This window comes from Seriola dumerili, unplaced genomic scaffold, assembly GCF_002260705.1.
Source record: "Seriola dumerili isolate Sdu_G_001 unplaced genomic scaffold, Sdu_1.0 BDQW01000242.1, whole genome shotgun sequence".
Lineage (NCBI taxonomy): Eukaryota > Metazoa > Chordata > Actinopteri > Carangiformes > Carangidae > Seriola > Seriola dumerili.
This window is the reverse complement of record NW_019174497.1, coordinates 1208813-1223909: the sequence shown is the minus strand read 5'-3', so window position 1 is coordinate 1223909 and position 15097 is coordinate 1208813. Positions and strand designations below refer to the sequence as shown.

At 40.0% G+C, this 15097-nt stretch overlaps 1 protein-coding gene across 1 annotated transcript; it reads right to left on the bottom strand.

The window, feature by feature from the left end:
• Positions 1-6208: 6208 nt before the first annotated feature.
• Positions 6209-9861, bottom strand: lmo2 (LIM domain only 2). Its single transcript, XM_022755956.1, has 3 exons — positions 9297-9861; positions 8085-8300; positions 6209-7202 (listed from the first exon to the last, which is right to left on the bottom strand). The coding sequence occupies exons 1-3, from the start codon at positions 9335-9337 to the stop codon at positions 6980-6982; spliced, it is 480 nt and encodes a 159-aa protein (XP_022611677.1). The 5' UTR covers positions 9338-9861; the 3' UTR covers positions 6209-6979.
• Between the last annotated feature and the right edge of the window lie 5236 nt (positions 9862-15097).

The window sequence follows — 15097 nt, the reverse complement described above, 5'->3', positions numbered from 1 at the left end:
CAACTGTGGTCCACCATCCTGCCAGTGTTGCCTGCCTGCGCTGGCTCTCTGCAATGATTGGAAGCAGGCATTGCGTGGGAAGTCCAATTAGAGACGGAAATTGCACCCAGCTCGGCGCTGTGCAGCCAAGGTTTGCCGCATGGCCACTTACCTGCACATCTGCACTGATTTTTTAAAAGCAGTAGCCACCTTTTTCCACCACCTTAATTGGAGTTTCCATCGCTGATTGCTTGAAAGAGAAATACACGGCCACGGTCTGCTTCCTGGTAACGGTCTGGCTTTTCACTGATGTCTGATGAGAAGGAGGTGGGAGTCAGGTTTAGATTTATACCAGGAGGTCCTTTTTTATGCTCATCTAAACAGAGCAGGTCTAAACTTATGAGGTCCCCATGACGTGTGGGGCAAGAGGTCACCTACTGTCACTGGAATAATGTGTCTAGATAATATATGACACGTGCAACGGTGTTGTGCTTTAATGAGAAAATGAACATAGTTTGGCTAAATGAAAAAGAAACCACTGAAATCAATCACTAAATTGTTAATAATACTCACATGTAGAAGAGAATACATCTCAAACATTATATAAGATTCTCAGTTATGAAAATCATTTTTCTACTTTCATGGACCGGATATCTCTTTATAACGTGCAGCTCTTTCTTCTTGCAGCAGAGACAAAAGTTCACCTTTGACCTGTAACACCATATCCACTCACTCATGGCCACACTGAACCCTCAAGAATGTTTTCATGTGTCATGTTGGTTCATTTTCTCAACTATTCAGCCATGAAAGCACGACAAGTCAGTGGTTTTGGAGTTAGAAAGCACATAATTCCCATGATTGTATTTTCTAATCCATATTCTGTGGTCTCGACATTTATTATTCTACAATATTGCTGCTTGCCTCTGTCAGTCTAAAGAGAAAGAACGGCACACCTAACACCACACCCACCCCACTCAGGCAGATCCGTCTCCCCAGCATGTTTGATGCAGGTCTTGGGACACAGCGTCTGGTTCAATGTGTAGTTGGTTCATCAGAAGCCAGTAACACTGCTCAACATATGGGGATCATTTTAGGAGGAAAAATGACTTATGGCCATAGAAACATATGTAAAAAACATACGGTAGAGTGCCTAAAAACAGGTTTACAGCAGTTGAGTTACATATCTTTGCTGATGTGAAGAATGTTCTCAATGATAAACTTCAAATTGACTCTGTAGGTTTTCTCAATCAAATCAATGCAAAGATATTATGTGGAATATTCAGGTTTGGAAAAGGAAAATGGAAAAAGAAAAATATGCAATGCAAAGAGAAAAGAACAAGTGTGGAGAGAAGTCAAATCAATCAACTATCGAAGGAAGAAACTGAAAAAGATCCACCAGAAGTCAGGAACACTGCTTAGAAAAAGCTAACGTGTGCCACTGTATGCATGTGTTCAGACAAACTGCTTCTACACCGGCGTAATGTAACATAAGCACATTAAGTCAAGTACCGTACTTCCACATGATACCACTGTCACGCCTGTGCTGTAAATAAGAAGCTACAGCCAGAAGCCAGTTAGTTCAGCGTAGCACAAAGACTGGAAATGGGAAAGATTCAAATTCAGAAAACTACCAAATAATATAAAACAAAATGTTAAAATTAGCTTCTTCTTTACCGACTACAAAAGTAAGATGCTACTTATGTAACTTGGGGATAAAAATTAACACGCAGAGGGACCATGAGTACTTTTATTCTTGGCACTTTAAATATATCTTGCCCATTATACTTGTGGCATTGCTATTTTTACTCAAGTAAGGATTTGAATACTTCTTCCACCACTGTGCCCTAATCCCTCAGCGTCCCTGCTTGACATAAAGGCCTGCAGGTATCCAAGCCGAAGCAATAAACATCATAATAATCACAGAATCCATCACATGGCACATTTATACACATGGCTGTCTGAGAGGACGATGAAAGGGAGGAAAGCTTGAAAGACTAAAATACAAAAAAAAAAGAAAAACATTGTGGGAGTAAAATACAGATTGTGCAGGTAGACAAAAAATAGGTGAGGTAGAAAGAGAGAAAATATAAGGTGGGAGAAAAATGGAGGTGAAGGCAGCTCAGTGCTGGAGTTTTTCTGGGGCCCCCGAGATCTTCTACCTAATAAATCCTCAGCACATATTTAATCCAGTCAGAGGGACATGCTCGGCGAGAGTTAAAGGATGCACGCTTATTACTCACCTATCCACCTCTGAATGTGCTGCCGTTCCCCAAACCCCCACCTCCCAAACTCTACTCCCACAGCCTGTCCTCCATCCAGACTGCAGGCGCTACAGGCTATCAGAGAATCGAAGCAGGAATGTGACTCCTGACAGACACATCTCTCAGGACCACAGACTGAATATGTTCCCAATTAGCTCCATCTGATAAAGTGTGAGTGCAAGTGAAACCCAAGGCGGGCATGATCAATAGCACTTGACTCATTTTGTCAGATGGGTTTGACATTGACAGGCCGCACCATGATTAATCGCAGTGGTGCTGCAGATAATTGTCCGACCACATCTTCCTTTGTAGGTGTCGTTGAACTCTCACTGTCATGTCTGTACTGCTTTGAATATGGTTCGTCACATTCAGTTCAGTTATAATTCATCTTTTCTTGAACTGGCATCTGTACAAAAAAACTGTTTTTCCTTAATCTGCCTGTCAGTTATTTCACACATGCACACTTAGACACACACACACACACACACACATACACACACACACACACACACACACACACACACACACACACAACTTATGGATTACCCCAAGATGCATCTACCTGGACCAGAACTGCCATCTGCTGTTCACGCTGCACACTGCATCAGAGTGAGGTTGCTGTGTGGTGGTTGTTTCAGTGGGGCGAGCTGTTTGATAAAAACAAGCTGCAGCCCGTTGCGGTTTCATCCTCAGAAAGTCTCCTTGGTTTCCATGCACACAGCTGGATGTTTTTACCCATTCGGGACTGCTGTGACATGGGCACTGGAGATGAAACAGGCCTCCCTCGGCACACAAACACAGCACTACACTCCCGGCCTTGTGTACAGCTGGTAGGGATGACACAAGAGGCACAGGGCTTTATTGAGTCCTTCTGAGGCTGCTGTGGAAGTCAGGGCAGTGCTCTGGTAAAGCTCAGCCTGCAAGGCAACAGAGGAGAGCGGGCCGATGGAACACAGGCCGCTTGGCCGATGCTGAGGTCTCTGTAGGCCGGTGTGCTGTGTGTGAATGTCGTGAGATGAGACCTGGCCTCCTCTCAGCTCCTGTCCCATTAAACTCGGTGAACTCTCTGTAGCAAGGGAGCAGCAGCTAAAGGGAAGGAAACACCTTCCTTTAACCCTAAAGTTCTGTTGGGGTCCTGGAGACCCTGCACCATCTTAAATGGCTCAAAAAATACACTTAACATTGTTTTGTCAGCTTAATGTTTCATGACTTTACTTAATCGTATGAGACTTACTGAACATGATTATCATGATTTTGATGACAAACATGATTTTGGACTGATGACATGTTTCAGAAGTCTTTTTCTTTACTTCTGTTTGAGGTCTCAGAGACCACAACTGTAAACAAGAGTCTACAGCCATGCTATTGGATCTGTGAGGCTGTAGTTAGGCACAGTGGTGCTTTCAGCTAAATGCTAACATATCTCAGTTTGGCATGTTATCATGCGCCAAGAACAGCTCAGGCTGATGGGAAAGTAAGCAGCTGTAATACAGGTATTTGGTCGTAAACCAAAGCATTGGATTCATTCATTTAACCTGATGATGGTGTTATATGAAAAGTTAAGAGTTCACCAAACTTATTACAATTCATCCCAAGGGGAGAGAAATGTCTGTACCAAGTTTAATGGCAATCTATGCATATCATCCAAAGACGTCAACCTGTTACGCCGTGGTGTCAGGGGGTCACCAAAGTCAACATTCATCCTGTGGGCTTTATGGATGCCTGTTCAAAAAATTAATCTCAATCTATCTAGTAATTGTTGAGGTATTTCAGTCTGGACCAGTGGTGGAGCGACTGACCAACACACCGACATTGGCATCCCTAGAGCTTTGCCGCTAGCGTTGCTAAAAGACTTAGATACAAGTTCATCTGGATATCTGTTATTGTAGTTTTATAACTACTAGTTATTTTAATTAGCTGACCTCAAACATAAGGTCATATAGAGTTTACACGTTCCTTTGTCAGCAATTGACATTTTGGGAAAGACGATGAATATTTGCTCATGTACAGCCCAAGATCTCCTTATTCAGAGCATAGACGCTGTTTTCAGGTCATTTCAGGTCGTTTCCAGTCAGAAGAAAAGAAAAGGACATCTGAATGGAAAAAAATGGTTGATTTTGCAATTACTATTACTACTTTTACACACACAAGGGTTAACTGTCACCACTGAGCAGCTGCCAAATTCTATTCGTTTATGCAGTTGACATGCTATTTATCCAACATATATTATGCCTGGTGTTCAATATGGAGCTGATTTGTTGTTGAGACCACCGCGTAGTAGATTTTTTTTCTATGCAGTCATTCCTCAAGCATTGCTTAATGCCACACTGATGATTCTCCAGTCTGCAGACCTCCAAATGAGCACAGGCCCAAGTATCCCTCTGTGAGCCTATACAGTGTATTCCCATCTCTATTGTGGGAAAACTCATTTCAGCAGCTCTTTCAGCACGAGCGTCATCTCAGCCTGGGTGGGTTTTTAACTCTGTCTGTTCCTTCATTCCTCCCTCGTCTATGAATAAACTACTGTCAGAGCCAGCTAAAGACATCGTCCTGGTGCTTCTGTGCTCTGCCTTCTCTCTTTACCCTCTTCTTCGCTTTTCTTCCTCCTCTGTCTTTGTTGCAAATTGTTTCCCGATCACATTCTTCAACCACTTAGGGCTTCTTCTCTCATCTGCTTATACGTTGTGTTCAGGCGCCTTCATGCCTCAGAAGCAAGAGCATGGATTCAACTACTGATGCCTGTAAAGATAACTGGGGATGGCAGAAGATTGTGGGATGGCACTGGAGCAGCACACCTCCAGTCCAGACAGTGAATGTTACAGCTCAAAATATCATGACTTCATTAACATCAATTTCTTTAGTTTCTCTCTCTAGGATTTCATTTGTGCGTTTTGTTCTGCTAGAAGAGTTTATCATGAGAAAAAGCTGCGTCTCGTAATTGATTTTCAATGATCAGTGTCTTATCCAGCCAGCCGTGCTTATGTTTATGTGGCCTGGCAGAGGACCTGATACCTGACTGAGCTCTCGTTCAATGGAGAGCTGAAATTTATAAATCTTTCAGTGACCTCTTGTGGCTAAAACCGGCAAAAAGAAAAGGGACTATATTTAACAAACTGCCGACTGTGAGCACATCCATTGGTCATGAGGAGGGATACGTTAGCCTAAGCTATGTGTAGAGCTCAGACTGAAGGTCGGTTTAGCCTCGATTTGAACATTTGAATTAATGTTTGACCCCATTTTTACTTTTGCATTTATCAGGGGCTTCACAATACAATTGCTGGATGGATTTAGTATGCATGCTGACAAATTTGAACATAATTACCCTCGTCATTATTCCAGTATGAATACACTACATATTAAAAAAACTTAGAATTAGTGTTTAGTATGGAATTGGGAAACAGCTTATGCTTTTAATTCTACTCAGAGCATACTTGTGACTAATCATGTGATCGCTTGAGAACTGTCTTTAAAGGGTGCTCCTACACTTTGATGTGAGAGTAAGTGAATGTGTCTTATTGTTCACACTCAGTGAAGAACTTTTACCCCTAGTTTGGTATTCTCTTTCTTTCTTTCTTTCTTTGTCTTAAAACTGATAAACAAGGGCCCTATAAAACAGAAAATACCATCATGTGAAGAAGCCTTGTTAATCTGTCAATTACACTCCCAAATTATTTTTCTAGATACTCTCAAAAGCGTTTTATGTAAATGCCCCTTTCGTTTCTTTGTGACTCCCAGGAAGACACTCACACCAAAAAAAATGATCAGTGTTTTTCTAAATTGTAATTCATTTAATAAACTGACAAGTTAATATCTAAAAAGTCTTGGTTGCATGTCCAGAGAGTTACAATTACAAAAGAGACACTGGTCACATGTCCAAAGTCAATAAAATTAGTATTGCATTGGTTCCCTCGATCTCTAGAGGACGGCACCAGTTCAACCTGGCAATAAAGTACAATCATTCTGATCAGGACTTTTCAAAAATGGTCATTTTATTCCATTTATAATGTGAAAATCTAGTAACGCTTTATTTTACAGGTCTATAATTTACTAATAAAGTCTCACTGATTTTCTTGGCAAGTTTCCTGGAGGAAAGTATGTAGTTTTGTACTATAATATAGAATGTAGAGACAGTGTTGAATCGGTACACTTCAGTCAGTGCAGCACGTTAGCTGAACATGCAAACAATTCAACAGAATTAAGCTTCCAATAATCAATTCATATACCAGGTTTAAATGAAGCAGTTTCTTTAACAACATTCATATTTTACCAATAATTAGAAACTAATTGATTAATTCTAAGGAAATAACTGATCCATAAAATAAAACGTTACTGAAATTCTTATGAATGTTTCTGGCAAGACTGAGGTGATGAAACAGTGTTTGACTACAAGAAACTTCACAAAGATTTAGCTTTTGTTCATTTGCTGAAACTCTTCACTTCCAGTGTTTATAACAAACAACTATTATTGCATGTTTAAGTATTTTCAGTATTTAAGTATTTTTTGCATGTAAGGATGAAGCTTTAGAAGACAAACTGTTATTGCTGGTGCAGTCTTCATTAGTCTCCAGCAGGGAGCAACGCAGAGACGTAGCCTCCCCTCTCTGTGTTAAAACGATTCCATATGAATGTCAGATGCATGATAAAGCCTGCACAGGCCACAAAAAGTTTATTCATCAGTGGTTCATTCCCTTTAAAGCCAGTGGGAAAAGGCGAAGTATCGTGTTGAGCAAGACATTCTCCTAAACCATGTTATTGTTGAGTTTGGTCCACTCAAAAATGTCCTGCTCGCACACAATGTCTGAGTTGATGAGCAGGTAGCGGTCACCCACACAGAAGTGCTTCTGGCAGGCAGCGCACTTGAAGCACTCCAGATGGTAAACCTTGTCCCGCACACGCATCGTCATCTCAAACGCTCGGATCCTCTTCTCGCAGGAGGCGCAGAGACCATCCTGACCAAAGAGCCTGAGTGAAAGATGAGTCACCATGTTACTCCAACAAAACATTAAAACAGTCACTCACCCTTAACAACATGAATCTGTGATTAGATTTTCCAGGTTCACATTAAAATACTGAAATTCAGTAAAAGAAGGACCTCTGGGCCCCAGATGGTAATCCGGTGTTGCCCTGATTCAAGTAAAATGTGCTCCACAAATCAAATGATGGCATCACTTGTTCTCCTGAATCTCCACAACTCATCTGCCTCTTCACCTTCATACTCATTAATAACTGAAAATGTACAGCAAGAAGGAAAAACTCTAGATAGAGGGCTAAACTGTCACTCACTTGTTCACCAGTAATCAACAATCCAACATGTGAAAAAGTGCACTGTGTTAAAAAAAAAATATGTAAGACTCTTTCCAACACTTGGTTGCAGGATAAGGCGGCAATATTCCACATTTTATGTTAATGTCAACAAATCAATAAACAAAACCAAAGACCGAATCCTAGAACACGTTAGTCCGTCTATCAATGCTTCCCAACTTTTCTACCCTGTCTGCGGCACTCAGTCTGTTCATTCACACTGAAGAAAGGTCAGTTTTTTAAAGTAAATGGTGCATTTTTGGGGGACTATTTTCAGCTGCGGATTAACACACATCTCATGCTCGAGTATGCTTTTCTGGCAGCAGGACAGTGTACATATGGTAGATGTGACTCAGAATAAACTACAGTGCCCCTATGTTCATCACAATGACTGTCACCCTGTGCAACAATGCGGATCACTGATGTGTTTTTAATAGTATATCACTGGGCTTATAACACTTTACTGTTAACCAGTGTGAGTAAACAAATCCACAATTTGCTGAATAAAATCATGACGTTACAACATTACACCACCAGACCAACCTGAGGTAGTCTCTCCGGCATAATTTTCTTCCCAGCTTGTAGTAGAGTCGGCGGCCAACCTCCCCCAGCCGACAGCCACACAGGTCGCAGCTCAGACAGTCCTCGTGCCAGTACTGCTCTATGGCCTTTAGGAAGAACCTGTCACCGATGCTCTGCTGACACCCACCACATGTCAGCAGAGACGGTGGCATCTGGAGGACCTCATCCACAGGCTCCCTAGAGAAAAAAAAACAACTGGTTAAAAAAAATCAGATATTCCAGGGCTGCAAGAAATGATTGTCTTCTCACTCAATTACCCAAAATCAATTAGTCCATGAAGTATCAGAAAATAGTGAAAAATGCATTGCACATTTTCCTAAAGCCATCATATTGTTTGTTTTTGCCAACCAATTCGATCCTTCTGTTATTAAAGTTGCCAATTAATTTTCTGTGGATCAACTAATCGATCAACTGACTTATTGTTTCAGTGCTAAAATATTTTTTAAGTACCCAGTTATGTCTAATAGTTATTAACAGAGTTCATATTTTGAGATTGTATAAGTTACAGCTATAGGCCAGATTTCCAAAATGATCCTGCACTGACATTTGTTGATCTAATTGTCAAGATGCTCCGCTACGTTTTTAATGGTCATATTTGCATATTTGCAAGCAAATAGTATTGCTGCATATTCTATACATGAAACGTGCTTTATAAATAACATATTTTTATTTATTGATGCATTTATCTCTTTATGATCTGTCCATCTTAAGTTACTTGTGCAATTGCGATTTGATTGCTGTCCACCTGAGGGAGCCATTGGATATTGTTGAATACAGTAGAGAAGCCACAAAGCAGTAAGGCCACTCTAATAAAGAAAGGTGTCTTATACATACACACTGTGAAGCCTACAACATCATAGCCAAAACAAACTGTAAAAATGACTCACACTTGAACAGCTTACCTTCAGGTCACCTCTCTTGTTCTAGGGAACATTGAACTTTGTACTCACAAAAGCTATCTTTTCTCCCTTTTTATAACCTGCTCTTGGACATGAAGTTAAATACTATTTTTCTTGCCTCCAACAGCAGGTGACTCCTGACCTCAAGCTATCAGCCATCTGCAGTTAATATATACGTTTATCTATTTTTATCACATCTATGATGAGGAGTCTTTGGACGTGTTATTTAAATCTGAAACAGCACATTATTTCAATATACACCTCAGCTACTTACTCATTGGCCTCCAGTGTCTTCCTCTCGATAGTGGATGACATTTCTGAAATATGATGTCCAGCCTGATCCAGATTCGGCTTCACAGTCCGCAGCCCGTCCAGCTGCTACCTGTGAAGCTGGCTGCGGGCAGACTGAAGCCGAGACGCGCTGCACCTGCTCACACAACCTCCGAGACGCCGGTCACACCCGGTTTGGGCTTTTTGTGTGTTAAATTGACAGACAGTCGCGTTCAGCTGAAATGGCCGCAAGACAAGAAAAATTCGCTCTGAGCGGCTAAACGATGATGGAGGACACTGTCATCATTTCCTGAGGCAGTAACCCGAGGTGACACCTCATGTCTCTCAAGTATATTTTCGCGCGTCACGAAATCAAACCATCACCGGCCCGATCAGAAGGTCACTTGCGTGGATCTCCGTGTCCGTGCGTCCTGTTGAAGTGAGCGGGCTGCAGACGCGCTCCTCCACACGAAGCCGCGGTCACCGTTATTGTACAGCAGCATCGTGTTTAAATACGTCGAGCCCCCACAGTCTCTGCTTTCGTTTCCCTCTTCCTGCTCACGACTGTTTGACAATGGGGGGAAATGGGTCTTAAAGCGACAGCTTGACACTGCACAGTCTGCTCTGTCAGGCGTGGAGCTGGGTCGTGACTGAGAGTAATGAGTTCATTATATGCTTTGCTTCAACGAAGTGCCGATAGGACAAAGGATAAAGAGCAGCATGATATAATTAAACAGGCCTTGTGTTTTTTCGACACCTCGCCTCATTACTAAGCTACTTTCCTCAAGAAAAGGGATGTGGTGAAAAATTATTTACACTGAGTTTTTAGAACCACTTTCAAATAAGACGCCCTTCTAAAGGATTTATAAGTTGTAACTAATGATTTTATTAATGGTTAATAAAACATTCAGTGTATTATAGATCTGTTATAAGTCATTAATCGGAATTGTGTTGACAAGTTGTGAAAGATCTCTCTGGCTTGCGAGTGTAACAGTGGTGGAAAATAACTAAAAACCTTCTCATAAGTACTGAAGTAGCCCACAGGTTTGAGGTAGGCTACTTGTTCTTGAGTATTTCTAATTTATTCTGCCTTATACTTCTACATAACTACAGTTCAGGGAGAAATGTTGTACTTTGTATTCCACTACATTTATTGGTAAGTTATAGTTAGGCCTAGTTACTAGTTGTGCAAAGTCCTGATAGATTTTTACATGAGGTCACCAAATTATACAAAAAAGTACAACAAAACTTACAGGAAATATATATTTTCTTTATGTTGTTTCTTAAGACTCAGTTATGTGTACAAATTATTACAATGGCTATTCTTCATAATGAGTACTTTAACTTTTGATATAGGTGGTAAAACATGCATACTGTAACTCAAGCAAAAATTTGAATGCAGGACTTTTACTTGTAACAGAGTATTTTTAAATTGTTGTGTTGTTACTTTTACTTAAGTAAAGATCTCAGCACTTCATCGGTCATTGGAAGTCATTGTAAAGGGTCAAGTAGCATATTAAAAGTAAACTAATTATGCAGAAAGGTGCCATTATATTCGTGTTACTTATGCATGATATGTATATTATAGGATTATTATTACTGATGCCTAAGCAACATTTGATTGCTAGTTTAATAATGTGTCAATATTTTATAAACTGATGTAAAATGTATGTAAAATCACAATCTACAATATAAGTAGTAAGTTCAGGTTTGAGGTAAGTGTGTTTCCCTCTGAGATGTAGCTGAACAGATGGAGAAAGTAGAAAGTACAAAGAAAATACTTAAAGTAGAAGTAGCTCATATATGTATTTGAACATTAAAATAATAAGGTAAAATCCAGATATTATGTCAACATACAAATCAGATAAATTGGACCGTTTTCAGTATGATTCTTGTATATTTTCCCCCTTGTGTGGGATTGTATTCACCTTCTAACTTGTAAACTGGTAGTAGAGAGAAGATGACTAATGCTATGAAATATCCCAAAATAAGATCTTATGAAGGTTTTCTCTGTGAGAAAAACATTAAATGACATTTCTACGTAGCTGGTGTCCTCACACACAGCCTTTCCTTTTCAAACCAGAGCTGCTGTCAGCTCTTCTTCTTATCTGCTGCCAGCGCCTCGGGGCTGCCTGCTGGAGGGAGGGGCACAGACAGCAGTTGGACTGGGCAGGGAGATAAAGCACCGCAACTCCAGCAGCCAGAGCCAGCTCCTCAGCCAGATGCAACAGAGGAAGGATCTCAGGCAAAGTCTAAATGTAGGATGAAAGCATCCCTGGGCGAGACAGTTGTTGGACTGTGTATAGGCTCACTGGATGGATACCAAGCGGAGAAGGCCCGGGAGCGAGGTGAGCGTGGCAGTGCTGTGTGCCAGCTACACAGAAAGCAGAGCACCTTCACAGAGATAAAACACAAAATGTATGTCCTTCAAATGAAAAACACTTTCAGGACAAGATTTCCACCTAGTTTCTTTGTACAACACACAGTGTAAGGGCTAAGGTGGATTTCTCAGTCTTAATTCAATAAAATTGCCAAATTTGAACAATGATAATCCGCCTCTAACTTCCATTTGATAACTGATAAAAAACAATCACTTCAAGATCCACTCAGTAGCTGTTCTGGAGCTTTTCATCAAATCACACACTCTTCCTCATGAGAGTTTGCCCACTTTTCGTGGAAATGTGTTCAATTTTTCCTTTTTGTTTATCAGCACTTTAACAACTTATTGTCCACATTGTCTTAAAAATTCAATTGAAATTTAAAGTTCAACTTCAACAGTAGCTGTTCTGGAGCTTTCGATCGTATCACACTATCTTGCTCAGTCTCAACTTTTAAGTCAACGTGGACAAGAAGTATATGTGATCAGAAAAAATGGCAATGTGATAAATTCCATCTGCTGAGGAAGATAGTGTGATACGATCAAAACTTGAAGAATGGACCTCGTGGTGAGATTATTTTGTCAACCACTTAAGGGAAAATGTAATATATTAGTTTATTAGGGTTTGAAAGTTTTTGTCAGCTGCTGTTTCAAAGGTCAAGAATGAACTTTCAAACTTTGTTTCAAAGTAGATAAAACATTATCTGATCACATCACATACTGCATAGTCTCCAGCACTGCATGTGAGATGTATCAAACTTCTACATTATCAGCATATTCAAAATCATATTCATATTCACATTTTTATGGCTTGCACCACCACATAAATTTTTTTGATATTCATTCTAGTATAATTCTTTTTTTTTTTGTACAATCAGTCTTTGCAATAATGGACCCAACAAAGGATCTGAAGGGTTTGAAGAGTAGTATTACTGATACTACACATCAGTAATGTGTTTTCTTAACCCTTCAAAATGTCACAGTGCGCCAGTGTCAAGCTCAAGAACAAGTTTATTATAGACAAGAAGCAAGAGAAGAAAAAGTCAGTGCTGATATGACAACCAAGTCATCCACTACTTCCTGTAGATTTGACTGAGAAAGCCCAGAGGATGTGCAACTGCACGCAAAGATGAAGCTTTCCTGTGGGGTTGGTGCACACTGCATTCACTTCCTACCCCTCCATACATGATGGCACCCCACTGATGGCTTTCCAGATAGACAGGTCGACTCCAGATGGTTCAAAACGATAGGAGAACCAAGGCTTACAGCTCACCATAAAAACTCTAGCTTGCTGCTGGTTGAAAACTCTTATCTGTGTCTTTAGGCTTCCTAAATGTCACCAGAAAGGAGGCGCATTTTGCTGCAGACTTGACATTAATGTGTCAGCCCTCCTCTATGACACAAATGCTCACAAATGTGGAAGGGTTGTTGCAAGCGTGATGTCTCAATTTCAATTTTTTAAATAAAATTTGCAGATACTTAATTGTTCATATTATGTTATGGGCTACACAGGCAATCTTTTCCAGCCTTTATTCCTGCCTAGGATAGAACCTGGGGAGCAAACAGTTAAGAATGTAGACAACCTTTTGGGAAGTGGTGTCACTCATGTTCAGCTTCCTGTTTTGCCTGTTTGGTACTGAGAGCATTATGGAGTTGAAAGCTGTGTGGAATTTGAGGGAAGCCGGAAAATGAGCATTAGCATTAATCAAAAAGGAAAATCAAATTACACAGCTTTATGCTCCTTCCTCTCATCATTCACCAAATAATGCGAATATTACAGTTACAAGTTCCTCTACTAAATAGCAGGGTAGTATAGCAAGGTTGTTGTAAGATATACAACCAATAACTAATTTAAACAACATCTTGTTAAATCATTAGAAATTTCCCATTTAATAGATCCCTTAATTAGATAGTGAAACAAAGATGGTCACCACATATCATGAAGTATGAGCACAGGCTTGCAGGGCTGTTTCCTGAAATGAAAGGACTCTGGACATAATGTTGACTCTTTGATAGCACAAACTCTAGAATAGCAATAGCACAACAGACCACTTCTGGTCTAATCTGAAGTGAAGTGATAATTGTACTCTGTTTTAAAGCCGTCCTATGGAACTGTCACAGGTCTACAAAGGTAGGAACGTTTCATTGTTCACTGTTTTCACATAGGGTTAAACTGAAGAGCTGTGAGATTGATCGTGAGCTTGAAAATGTCAAGGTGTAAAGGTCAGAGGTCAGATGAGGAACCACCCTGAAAATGGCTGGTGTTCAGTGTTGTTGTTTGATTGAAACACAGCAGGCTGCGGAAATGAGTCACTTGTTGAAAGGGAGCTTCACTTACCCTCGGGATCCTCCCATAATCAGTATTATCCCTAAAAGAAAACACTTTCAGTGGAACAGTGCAATCAAAAAGCTGTGCAGCCATGTTAACTGCTTCCTGAATTTGGCAAAACAAAAGAAGGCTGGTTTCAAATTCTTTTGGACTGATCGTCAGTTTGCTCCCCTTTAGACACTGATTCATACTGTGGTCAAAGGTGAAGTAAAACCGTTGAACATGTATAAGCAGTTCCAAAGATATCTGAAAAGGTTTAATCCTCAAATTATCCAGATGCATCCAAACTGAAATCTGCCATTTATTTTAATAAATTGAAATATGATAAATTTGTTGGGTAAATTATTAAAAATGGATGGCTAGTCTACATAGTTTAGAATTAGTGGAGATTTATAAGTCGAACTCTCTTCAATCGTTTTACTTTATCAGTGTTTTGTTGTTGATCATATTGCTGAGCTTTACTGCCACCTGCTGATGTAAATTACAAAAACAATATTGAACAGCTGACAGCAGCGTTAGCATGATCTCTGGAACCAGGCTTTTTTTTTTTTTTTTTGCAAATCTGAAAGTCTCCTTTTACTGAAGTGAAATTTTTTTCTAGTATTAAAAAAGTGAAAGTGTACTACAGTTTCTCAACTTTGGAGTAAGGACAATGGAAATGCATGAAGTGCAGTTGGGTTTGTTATAAAACTGACAGATTGATATTTCTTTGATATGTTCTTAATCTGACCAATAGACTATGAAATACTGTATATCAGTATAACTATAAAATCATTTTGGAGCTATCTCCATACTTTTGAAAATACAACAAAAAATACTCGTATTTACATGATGGGACAAGTGGGACACTCTCTACATGCTGGAGTCATCATTTTAGGGCCAGAATAGGTTATGAAACCCTGTATCACTGAGTATTTCCAGGACACAAGCCCTCTCAGTCATAACTTAATATATACATGTCTATCTTACTGCAGTGATTCCAGTGCTGTCAGTGTACAGTACAGGTGCTTTATATAAACAATAATCTACTATTCAGAGTAATGAAAAAATATTTCACATATGATTTGTCATTTACTCTGCTAGTGTGGGGATTCAAACT

Excerpts from the sequence above, each read along its gene's own strand:
- lmo2 (XM_022755956.1), bottom strand. The coding sequence starts at position 9,337 with ATGTCATCCACTATCGAGAGGAAGACACTGGAGGCCAATGA. Across the intron at positions 8,301-9,296 it reads AAGACACTGGAGGCCAATGA|GGAGCCTGTGGATGAGGTCC; the intron begins GTAAGTAGCTGA and ends TTTTTTCTCTAG. Across the intron at positions 7,203-8,084 it reads TGCCGGAGAGACTACCTCAG|GCTCTTTGGTCAGGATGGTC; the intron begins GTTGGTCTGGTG and ends TCTTTCACTCAG.